The following is a 12,022-nucleotide window of genomic DNA, read 5'->3' on the forward strand; positions in this document are numbered from 1 at the left end:
GGCGCGGCGGCCGGCGGGCGCGTCGCTAAGGTGACACTCGGCGGCGGCTCGGCTCCTGCTCCCGCGGCCAGCCCCGCGGACCCCGGCCCCCAGCCCCTCGTCGCTCGCTCTCACTCTCGGCGTCGGAGCCGCGGCGTCGGGGGACTGGGCGGAGGGGGGGACGTGCGGTACCCTGCGCGCCCCTGGCCAGCGGCCTCGCCATCCCCGGGGGCCGCCCCGGAGCCGAGACGACCCAGCCCAAGCCGGGCAACCCGAGACCCCCGGAGCCGAGATCCAGCCCGAGCCGGGCGCCCCGAGACCACCGCATGGCCGAGGGGGCACGCGGCGGGACGCCCCGCGGGGACGGCGGCCGCGCACCCGAGGAGGAGGTGGTCCGGCGGCGCTGCCCGCGCGGGGAGGACGCCAGGGGCTCGCAGCCGTGGCCCGAGGGTCCCCACGGGTCCGGGATCCCGGTGGAGGAGCAGTTCCGGCAGATGCACCTCCCGAAGCAGGTGTCTTACCGGTAAGGAGGGTGGGGATGGAGGGGTGCGCCGCGCTCGGGAACACCCCTTCTTTCTGCCGACTTGCCCTAAGTTCCGTTGAACCCTTGCCCTTGGGGAACCAGAAACGACGACCCCTGAATCTCACCCCACCCCCGCCGTCTCTGCCTTCCTTCGCGGTGCGGGGGGTGGTGGGACGCGAGCTTGGGGGCGGGCACCGGGAAAGACCCACGTCTTGTGCACGCACGTGCGGGTGCTCGCTGCGTGCCAGGCTCTGTACTGGGCGGAGAATGACCCAAACTCCCGAATCTCCCGCTGTGGGGAGAGGCGGGACACAATCCCCGGGCCCTTCTCTTAGAAAAAGAGGGACCCTGCCACCACCACCACCTGAGCTCAGCGGCTAGCCTGGAGAGGGGTCAGAGGCACCCCAACTCCCAAGCCTGAGACCCTGCTGGCCCCCCACCTCGCCCTGGCCTCGGGTCACTCCCACCTGAGTGCTCCTGATTAAACCACCTTCCCTGGGGCCGGAGAGGCAATCCCCGCACTTGACTTGCACCACTGACCCTGGTTCAGTCCCTGGCACACCCAGGAGCAACCCTAAAGTGCAGAGCTTGGGGGCGGGGGTGTCCCTCCGTTTTTTTGTTTTTGTTTTTGTTTGGGGCCACACCTGGCAATACTCAGAGGTCACTCCTGGCACGCTCGGGTGTCGGTCCATATGAGATGCTGAGGACTGAACCCGGTCAGCTGGATGTGAGGCAGGAGCACTACCCACCGCACTACCTCTCGGCCCCTGGGTGTTTCTCCCGAGCACTTTTGGTGGTCTGCCCCCAGAAACCCACCAAAAACTAAAATAAAAATTTTGTTTTAAAAATGGGAGTTTGTTGAAAAGATATTTCAGGGCTTGGGATGCAGCCCAGGTTCTACTCCCAGGACCGCATAGAGTCAGCCCTGAGCATCACAGGGTGTGACACCACCCCTCAAAACCAAAATAAATTAAATAAAGCAAAACTCTCTTCTCCTGGGGCTGGAGTGATAATACAGAGGGTCAGGCATTTGCCTTGCATGCAGCTGACCCGGGTTCAATTTCCAGCATCCCCTATGTCCCCTGAGCACCGCCAGGAGTAACCCAGGTGTGACCCCAAAATAAAATCCTGTCTTCTCCTTCTTCTCCTGTGCAAGGCATCGGCCCCTGGTTTAGTCCCTCTGTTCAAGGCATTTGTGGGGGAGGCAGGTGCAGAAGTTTCCGAGGGGCTGTTTTTATGCCCTGGGATGGGGTGACAAGCATGGGTACCTGCCAGGAGGGGGGCTTCTGAGGAGGGTCAGGGGCTGCACTCACCTTCACCTTCCTCCCCCAGCTCAGAACCGTAACCTGCTCTTGTCATCCTCTGCCACCCTTCACCCCGCTAGGGTTCTCGGCTGGGACAGCCCATACCTCACACATAGGAGCACCGGAGTCCATCCCCAGGGACTCTCCAAGTGCCCTTGACTCCCCCACTAGATGCAAACTGGGGCCCCTCACGACCTTTGGGGAGCCCAAGGCTCAGGGAGACACCTCCTGTCTTGGACCCTTCCGCCTGGTTAGAAAGAAGAACTCTTTCTGGTTGGTTTATGGCCTCGGGGGCCCCCGGGGTGTGTTTGAGATGGCACTGCTTCTCCCTGGGCTTCTGGAAGACAGTGGCCTCAAGGTGGCCCAGCCTGAGCAAAGGGCCTGAGGTCAGCGGCCTCCCTCCAGCGCCGGGGCGGGGCAGGTGCGGCTTTTCCACCACTCACCACTCTGAGAAATGGGAAGTTGGAGGCGGAGAGAGCTCAAAGACTCAGCACAGGCTTTGATGTGGAGGCATCTCAGTTCAGTCTATGGCACCCCCCCCCCCGTTCTGGGCCACCCCTCCTCTGAGCACAGAGCCGGGAGTAGCCCTGGAGCACAGCTGAGTGTGTGCCCACAATTGCGGGGGGCAGAAGGAAATGGGTTAAGTTCCCATGGACCATGCTTAGTTAGGGTACCCCTAATTCCTTAAGCTCCACGACCAAGTTTTTCTGGAACACTGGGCCGAGAAGAGGGGGTCATGTGTCCCCTACCTTCTCACTCTCGATAGAACTGCTCCCCACTTCCCCACCACCGTGCCCTGGGAGCGGGGAGGTGCAGAGGGTCTGAGAGGGGCTGGGACAGAGCCTGTAGGATGGAGGGGGCGGGTAGTGGGGAGTCAGGTGGCCTCATTTGTAGTCTCATTTCTGCCAGGAATTGAGCTAGACAGTACCCCTCTCTGGGTCTCAGCCCTTCCCCTGGTAGCTAAGACGGCGACCCCAAGATTTTCTCTGGCTCTGACTCGGGGTCAAACGGCCTCTGGGGCCGGAAGGAGGCTTGTGTGAGGCAGGGAGCATGGGGACAAGGGGGTAGAGTAGAGGGGCCTGAGGCAGGCCGTGGTGTGGGGTACCCCCACAGTGCAGCTTCTTGAGGCCTCCACCCCAGCCCAAGCAAGGCCTCGGGACAGGAAGGATGTAGGGCCATTCCGTTGTGAAGGATCACCTGAGGGTCACCAGTGAGAAGATCCCGGGGGACAGTCCCACGGCCCTTGTAGCCCCTCTGGCTTCATGCCCAGGGCTTAGCCCAGAAATCCACTCTCTCGCTCGGTTGGTTTTGGGCCCAGGCGCTGCTATGTTCAGGGCTTACTCCTGCTCTCTACTCAGGGGTCACTCCTAATGAAACTTGGGGGACCTCATGGGATGCTGGAGATTGAATCCAGGCTGGCTGCATGCAAGGCAAGCGCCCTACCCGATTTCCTATCTCTCCAGCATCCAGGAACCCACTCTTAGCCCCTGGCTAGACCAGACCCCAGACCAAGAGAGCCCAATGTCCACCGGGTAAATAAAAGACCAAAGAAACAACTCCCCTCCCCCCCCCAAAAAAAATAGCAAGCCAGCAGGGCTGGAGCAATAGCACAGCAGGTAGGGCATTTGCCTTGCACGTGGCCAACCCGGGTTCGATTCCCAGCATTCCATATGGTCCCCCAAGCACCGCCAGGAGCAATTCCTGAGTGCATGAGCCAGGAGTAACCCCTGTGCATCACCAGGTGTGACACCCCCCCCAAAACAAAGAGCAAGCCAGCAAGCAGGACCCCACCACCACTACCACCAAGGCTTATCTGTGGCCAGGGGACCAGCTGGCCAAGCCCTCCCTTGTGTCCAGGCTCTGAGGGCTCCCCAGACCTCAGCCGCTCTTCCTGGCCCGGCTGTAGAGGCTGGTAGGCCGCAGGCCCAGGCCCGCCTGTGAGACCCTTCTGTGCAGCTGGCTGGCTGCTCGCCCTCCCACCCCTCTGCGCCAAGTTGCTAAGAAAAGCACTTGAAAACCCTCTGGAGAGAGAAGGCTTTTAGACAGAAATGCGGGGGCCACACTCCTAGGGCTAGGGGTGGAAACGGAAGCAGGATGCAGCCTGGCTGCCCACGTCAGCCTCAGCTCTTAGCAGGACCGCACAAGCCGGGAGGGCTGTGTGGGAGAGGGGGAGCCAGGCGCCCTTCACCCCACAGCCCTCCACCCATGTCAGCTTCTTTAGAGAGATGACCAGTTGTCATAGAAACTCGGCACGTTGGGGACTTAGCATCCTGTGTCTGCTTTGTGGGGTGAAGAAAGATATCTCCCGTAACTACAGAGAGCCCTCAATGCCCCCGTAGGCCATGGTAAGGGGCAGTGTCCAGCCGTGGAAAAGCCAGAAGGGTTTAGGGGGATGATGCTTTGGATTGGAAAAAAACAGTCAGAGATGGCTTTGGGGGCAGGAGAGATGGCATAGTGGGTAGGTCCCTCGCCTTGCACGCGGCTTGCTCCTGTTTGACCCTTGGTACCATATATGGCTTCCCAAGCAGCACCAGGAGTGACTCCTGAGCACAGAGCCAGGAGTCAGCCCTGAGCATCAGGGTTGGGAGGAGTCACAAACAGCCTGCTGAGTGTGGCCCAACTCAGCTCTGCTGGGTTTCAACACTGAATCATCAGGTCCACACTGCCGGGCTGAGCACTGCCAAGCGTGTCCCCTCCCCCGAGCCTTTGGAGCACTGCTTGAGAGTTTCCCTCAAAATAAAGTAAATCTGTTTTCAAGTCCGAGCCCTGTGGAGACCTTGATCTCAGGTTTGAGCCTGGGCATCTCGACTATAAAAAATATCTCTCCTAGGGGCTGGAGCAATAGCACAGCAGGTAGGGCGTTTGCCTTGCACGCGGTCGACCCGGGTTCGATTCCCAGCATCCCATATGGTCCCCTGAGCACCTCCAGGGATGATTCCTGAGTGCAGAGCCAGGAGTAACCCCTGTGCATCGCCAGGTGTGACCCAAAAAGCAATATATATATATATATATGTTATATATATATATATATATCTCCTTGGGTCACAAAGATACTACAGGGGTTTTAAGGTGCTTGCCTTGCATGCCACTGACCCAGGTTCAATCCCCAGCACCCTTTATAGTTCCCCAAATCCACCAGGAGTCATCCCTGAGCACAGAACCAGGTGTAAACCCTGAGCACTGCTGGGTTGTGACTTCGAAACCAAAACCAAGGGTAGGTGTGTGGGGGGGGAGGAATGAACTCTCTTTATGGTTCCCCAAAACACTGCCAGTAGCAAACCCCTGAGCACGGTCAAGATTAGCTCCTGAGCACTGCTGGGTGTGGCTCCAAAAACTTAAATAAGTCATAAAAAGAGATAAAATGTCAGTGCAGTCACAACCTTCCCCAGGCATCGTCCTGGGCTGGCAGTGCCTCCGCTCTCATCCATGAAGAACCGGAGGTGAGAAGGAGAAAGGAGAGTGGAATTTCAGGGTGAGCTTGGCAGGGTCTTGCCCCTGGTGCACGCAGACGTGGCCACAGAGGAACCTGATGACCCAACGTGTGGCACCAGGCCCAGTGACAGGCAGGTATGGGCGGGGCCTGTGGGCACTGACCTTTACCTTGATAAGCACGTGACCCAGAGCAGGGCTGACCAGTACTGAAAGTCCTGAGTTGTATTTTTGTTTGGGGTTGGGAGGCGTCCCACTCAGCGTGCTCAGGGCATTTATTCCTGGCTCTGTGCTCAGGAGGGACCCAAGGCAGTGCTCAGAGGGGACTCGATGAGGTGCCGGGCAGGAAGGAGGGTGGACAGGATACAAGGCGAGTGCTTGAACTCCTGCACTACCTCTCGCCCGTAGGTCCTTAAGCCCTTAGGCGTGGGGCTGGGCCACTAGGCTCTCTCGCCACCCACCCCACCACCCACCCCCAGTGGCCTTGCATCAAGCTATATGCTAATGAGCCTGCCTGGCCCGGTTCCAGCAGGACTTTATTTATAGACGCTGAACTTTAAATTTCATATCATTTCCACTGTCACGAAATAGTGTCCTTTTGCTTCCTCCCCCTCCCCCGCCCCCACCCGAGGATTTAAACTTGTAAAACCCATTCTTAGCTCAGAGCCATAGAAAAACCGGCAGCGGGGGAATACGGCGGCCGCCAGCGGTGTGCAGGGCTCAGCTGACCGGCCCGGATGCAGCAGATGGTGTGGACGGACCCAGGGGGCGGGGGACAAACAGTTGCTGGTGGACTAAGTGGTACGTGGGTTGCCCCCCTGGAGAGGCGGCAGTGCCCGGCTGACTTCCGGGTCGGAGGGCAAAGACGCTTCCAGTCCAGCCCTCCCCCTTCTAGAAGGGCTGCACTGCAGACTTTCACCTCTGACCCAGTTTCTTCCTTTGGAAAAGGAGAGTAGTTAAGACCTGCCCCGCAGGGCGGCTGGGAAGAGGACTGCAGATAAGAGAGATGAGGAGGAGTTCCTGGACTCCAAGCTGAGCAAGACCCCAGCTTCACCCTCCGTCGGGGGCCCGGAGGAGACCCCCCCAACCCCCTCACTAAAGGAGGTCAGCCCCTTGCACCTTGAGCTGGGAGCTGAGCATGGCTGCCTGTCCCAGGCCGCGTCCGTGTGTCCCCCTATCTCTACCTGAACCCCATGCCCCTTCACCCCCGTCGAGAGACTGGGGTGATGGCGAGGAGCAGCGGCCAGGGTGCCCACAGGCAGGGGAGGTGGCCCCTGGCCTGCCTGTGCGGGGCTCGGCAGCTTCTCCAGGGAGGGGCACCTGATTCAACTCTCCCTGCTATTTACCAGAAGCTAAAAATAACCCCAGAGTGACAGGGAGATGGGGCCGATTTGTAATTTAAATAGCAACAGGATAAAGCAAGGAGCTGCAAGAGATCACATTCTGTCCTGAATTAAAAATGCAAAAACCGGGGGCCGGGAGCAGAGTGGGGGGGGATCTGGAGGAGGGGGCTGGCCGCCGGAGGAAGCCGGAAGCTGGGGGGTCTATCCATTTCCCTTTCTTTGGGAAGGGCGGGGCCTGGAACGCCATCCTCCCCTCGGGAACAGAGTTTCTTGCTGACAAGTGAGTCAAAGGCCAAGAAAGGCAGCGCCTGGAGGTGGGGCCAGGCTATCCGGAGGGCAGCAAGTGGCAGCGCGGAGACTGGGACCTCGGTGAGAGTCTTGGCCATCCCATTTTGATACAGGGTGCTGGGGACATGCCCCTCCCAACCCCCACCTCACCCCTAACTTCTAGATGCTCATGGCCCAGTTGGAGTGATAGTGTGGTGGGTAGGGCGCTTGTCTTGCATGTGGCCGACCTGAGTTTGATTCCTGGCACCGGAGACCGCCAGGAGTGCAGAGCCAAGAATAAGCCCTGAGCACAGTTGGGTATAGTCCCCCCAAAATTCACTGTCACTGTCACTGTCATCCCGTTGCTCATGGATTTGCTTGAGCGAGCACCAGTAACGTCTCCATTGTGAGACTTGTTGTTACTGTTTTTGGCATATCGAATACGCCACGGGGAGCTTGCCAGGCTCTGCCGTGCGGGTGAGATACTCTTGGTAGCTTGCCGGGCTCTCCGAGAGGGACAGAGGAATTGAACCCAGGTTGGCCTCATGCAAGGCAAACGCCCTACCCGCTGTGCTATTGCTCCAGCCCCCTCCCCCCACCAAAAAAAATTTTTTTTTGGCTTTTTTGGGTCACACCTGGCAATGCACAGGGGCCACTCCTGGCTCTGCACTCAGGAATTACCCCTGGCGGTGCTCAGGGGACCATATGGGGTGCTGGGAATCAAACCCGGGTCGGCCGCGTGCAAGGCAAATGCCCTACCCGCTGTGCTACCGCTCCAGCCCCCCCCAAAAAAAATTTTTTTTAAAGAAAAAAAAGATGCTCATGTCCCCTAATGTCCCCCATACCAGGGAAACAACCCATTTGGGCCTTTCAGGGGCCAGCTGGGACCCTGTCAAAGCAGAGGCTCTTGAGCCAGTTCTCCGCATTCACTCTGAAACGCATCAGGAAACCGCCTTGCCCAGGCCCGGGAAGCCTGGAGTCTTGCTGTGCTTCAACTGGACGGTTTCAGGACAGAACGCTCGAGCCAGCTCCCCGGGGACGAGGGCCAGCAGGGCCTTTCTTTGAGGACACAGGGGTCAGGGAAGGAATTAGAGCTAGATTTGGTTTCTGCTGGGCTCCACCGACCAGGGCTGGGCACCCACAGAGGTGTGGGGAGAAGGGCTAAGGCAGGGCGCGCAGAGCAGATGGGAGTTTGAGGGCTTCTGGGCAGCATCTCACGGATGAGAAACTTCTCCCCAGCAAGGTTCAGACCGTTGCTAGGGTCACACAGCCAGGAACTGGCAGAGCCAGGCCTCAGACTGATTTCATTCCAAAGCCCTTATTACTGCCAGGCATCCAAGGATCTGGACTTTCGTCCCTAAGAATCTTTTCTTTTTCAGCTATTTGGGTAGAGGTGGAGGCAGGGTGGTAATTGGGGCTACTTCTGGAGCAGTGTTGGGGGCTGGATTGAACCCTGGGCTCCAGCCTTTCCAGCTGTCTTCCTGGCCAAAGAATCCTTCCCTCTCTCCTTCCTTCCTTCCCTCCTTCCTTCCTTCCCTCCTTCCCTCCTTCTCTTCCTCCTTCCTCCCTCCTTCTCTCCCTCTCCCTCCTTCCTTTCTTCTCTCCCTCCTTCCTCCCTCCCTCCCTCCCTCCTTCCTTCCTTCCTCCCTCCCTTCCTTCCTTCCTTCTTTCCTTCCTTCCTTCCTTCCTTCCTTCCTTCCTTCCTTCCTTCCTTCCTTCCTTCCTTCCTTCCTTCCTTCCTTCTCTCTCTTTTTCTCTCCTTCCCTCTCTCTCTCTCTTCCTTTTTCTCTCTCTCCCTCTCATTTTGGGGCCACACCTGACAATGCTCAGGGGTTACTCCTGCCTCTGCACTCAAAAATTACTCCTAGTGGTGCTTAGGGACCAAACAGGATGTCAGGAATTAAACCTGGGTTGGCCACATGGGAGCACCTTACCCATTGTATTACCCTTTCTTTTGACTCTGTACTAAGTGCTCCTGTCCTGGGAGGGGTACTAGAAAGAGGGTTTGGGGTTTTGCAAGCAGGCAGGCCACTTGCGCCAACAGAAGTGGGGTGCGTGGGGTGGATGTTTGGAAGGACAGAGGAGGTTCTCTGAGCATGCTTGGGTGGTTGGGGTTTCGGTCCAAGTTGGGACAGAAGGAAGCTCCTTTGGGCAGACCCAGCTGACCCAGACCCAGGGCTGGGGTGAGGGTGGGGGGCGGGGCAGATCACTCAGGCTCCCTCACCTCTAGACTGGGCGCCTGGGAGGTGCCAAAGGGCAGTTTCCCAAAGGCATGGCCACTGGAGGGACCGCGGGCTCTGTGTCCCGGCTCCCTTGCCCCGAGGAGGAGGTCCCCCACCTTCCACCCGATTTCCTCCCGATCAAGACGACAGTGAGGTCACCCAGCAGGAACTGGATCCATTTCCCATCTGTCCCTACCTAACCAGTGACACTTGCAGTCCAGCCCCGGTAACTCTGTGTCCACAACGGGCAAAGCACGTGGGTGGTGGCAGTGGACCCCGGGTTCTTGGTCACCCCCTTGAACAGGGACAAGGAAAGCAGGCTTAGCTGCTGGGAGGGACGCTTAGATTCCAAACATCCCAAGGCCGGGATCTCAGAGGTGCTAGGCGCTCAGAGCGCCCTAAAGCATCTTCTGCTTTCTGGGGAGGACAGAGGAAGCATAGAAAGCATAGAAAGGGAAGACTGTCTTTCTGTTAGTTTCAACCAATTTAAGTTAACATTTAAAATGTAGCACTGTAGGGGCTGGAGCGCCGGGTAGGGCGTTTGCCGACCCCGGTTCTAATCCCAGCATCCCATATGGTCCCCTGAGCACCGCCAGGGGTAATTCCTGAGTGAAGAGCCAGGAGTAACCCCTGTGCATCGCCGGGTGTGACCCAAAAACAAAAAAATAAATAAATAAATAAAAAATAATAAAATGTAGCACTGTAGCACTGTTGCACTGTAGTCCTGTTGCTCATCCATTTGCTCGAGCAGGCACCAGTAAAGTCTCCATTGTGAGACTTGTTACTGTTTTTGGCATATGAAATACACCACGGGGACCTTGCCAGGCTCTGCCTTGCAGGCGGGATACTCTCAATAGCTTGCCGGGCTCTCCGAGAGGGATGGAGGAATAAAACCCGGGTCGGCTGCGTGCAAGGCAAACGTTCTACCCGCTGTGCTATCAAAATTCTATTGACTATTTGACCTACAGTATTTCCTATAGTAATGTGTCAGAAAACCTCAAGCCCTTAAATTCTATTTAAAAGAAAATGAAACCTAGCTAAACAAGAACATTTAAAAACAAAAACAAGTTAGGTAAGGCACTTGCCTTGCATGAGGCCAATCCTAGTGTGATCCCTGGCATCACATGGTCCCCTGAGTACCTTGACTCCTCAGAACAGTGCCAAGAATATGCCCTGAGCACCTCTAGGTATGGCACAAAATCCACATCTCAAGGAAAAAAAACCCATGGCAACGGGAAGGCTGCTTTCATCTCTCTGTTCAGCTCTTCTATTCGACTCACTCAAACTTCGATGGGAAGTTATGGAGTACATGCTGTGTCCCTAGCAGCGTTAAGACCAATGAGGGGAGGGGAGTTGTGGGAGATGGGGGAGGGGGCATGTGCAGAAAGATAGCAGGGGGAGCAGGGCACTTACCTTACACGTAGCCCACCCAGGTTTTACTGCTGGCCTTTTATATGGTCTCCCCCGAGTCCCTCCAGTAGTAAACCCCGAACACCGCCAGATGTGTCCCCAAACCCAAAACAAAACAGGGGTCAAGAATCTGGTTTTGGGGGGCTGGAGCAATAGCACAGCAGGTAGGGCGTTTGCCTTGCACGCGGCCGACCCAGGTTCTAATCCCAGCATCCCATATGGTCCCCTGAGCACCGCCAGAGGTAATTCCTGAGTGAAGAGCCAGGAGTAACCCCTGTGCATCGCCGGGTGTGACCCAAAAACCAAAAAAAAAAAAAAAAGAATCTGGTTTTGGCTTGCAGCCACATCCAGCAGGACTGTGGGTTACTCCTCAGGTCAGTCTTCAGGGGTCACCCCCACCAGCAACACACAAGGCACCATGCGGTGCCTGGGGCGAGAGCCAAGCCTCCTGCATGCAAAGCATGTGCTCTTTTTTTTTTTCTTTTTTGTTTGTTTTGTTTTGTTTTTTGGGTCACACCTGGCAATGCTCAGGAGTTACTCCTGGCTCATGCACTCAGGAATTACTCCTGGCGGTGCTGGGGAGACCATATGGGGATGCCGGGGATCAAACTCAGTTTGGCCGCGTGCAAGGCAAACGCCCTACCCACTGTGCTATCTCTCCGGCCCCAAGCATGTACTCTTTGAGGTAGCTCCCTGTCCAGGTCTGAGAACCTAGTCATGAAGCAATGTTGATGTGCCCAAAGGCCCCGTGAAAGAGAAATCTTGCTGGGGACAAAATGCACTGTGTGACCCGTGAGTGGGCGGCGAGCGGGTTCCTGAGCGGCATTGAACTTTTAGCAGGTATTTCTAAATTGCTCATGCGAAATCAGAACTGGGCAAAGTCCTGCCCGTCAGGAGAGCACATTCAAATGAAGCTGCGGGAGCTGGAGGAGAGCTTAGAAATCAGCGGGTTCAAACCCAGAGATGTCCAGGCGATTTGCCCCGAGTCACACAGCAAGGGGCTGGAGTTGGAACAGACGGACTCTGTCTCAGGGCCTCTTTCTCACCTCTGTTTTCTTCTGGGGCAGATTTCGAGTGTCTCCACAGGACGGGCATCTCCGAGGGGAAGCCAGTACGGGCCAGAGCCAAGGTGCTCAGAATAGGTCCTGCTCAAATATGCAGCCCCTGGGCCAGGCATCAGGGAGCTCCAGGAGGCCTTCTCCTTTCTACTTTTTGTTTTGTTTTGTTTTGTGCTGTTGGCTTGTTTTTGTTGTTTTTATTTTTATTTATTTATTTTTTTTTGGAGGGGGAGGGCACATCCAGTAACTCAGGGATAACTCCTGGCTCTGCGCTCAGAAATTACTCCTAGTGGTGCTTGGGGGACCACAAGGGATGCTGAGGATTGAAGCGGGGTAGACTGCGTGCAGGAGGACAAGCACCCTACCTGCTATACAGTCGCCCTGGCCCTCTCCTTTCTGCTTCGGCTGGAACCATTTCAGAAGAGCAGGAGCAGGATGGCAGGGGTGAAGGGGGCGTGTTCAAGAGTGTGGAGAAGAAAGAGGGATT

General features: G+C 57.0%; 1 protein-coding gene across 2 annotated transcripts in view; it reads left to right on the forward strand.

The window, feature by feature from the left end:
• Window positions 1-290: 290 nt before the first annotated feature.
• Window positions 291-12,022, forward strand: part of DGKZ (diacylglycerol kinase zeta) — a 41,669-nt gene continuing 29,937 nt past the window's right edge. For both annotated transcript variants that reach the window (XM_055141290.1, XM_004619058.2), the window contains exon 1: window positions 291-502. In XM_055141290.1, the coding sequence (XP_054997265.1) occupies window positions 306-502 (197 nt within the window). In that variant the 5' untranslated portion in view covers window positions 291-305. The remainder of the gene's footprint in view (window positions 503-12,022) is intronic.

This window comes from Sorex araneus, chromosome 6 (assembly GCF_027595985.1).
Source record: "Sorex araneus isolate mSorAra2 chromosome 6, mSorAra2.pri, whole genome shotgun sequence".
NCBI classification, from domain to species: Eukaryota; Metazoa; Chordata; class Mammalia; order Eulipotyphla; family Soricidae; genus Sorex; species Sorex araneus.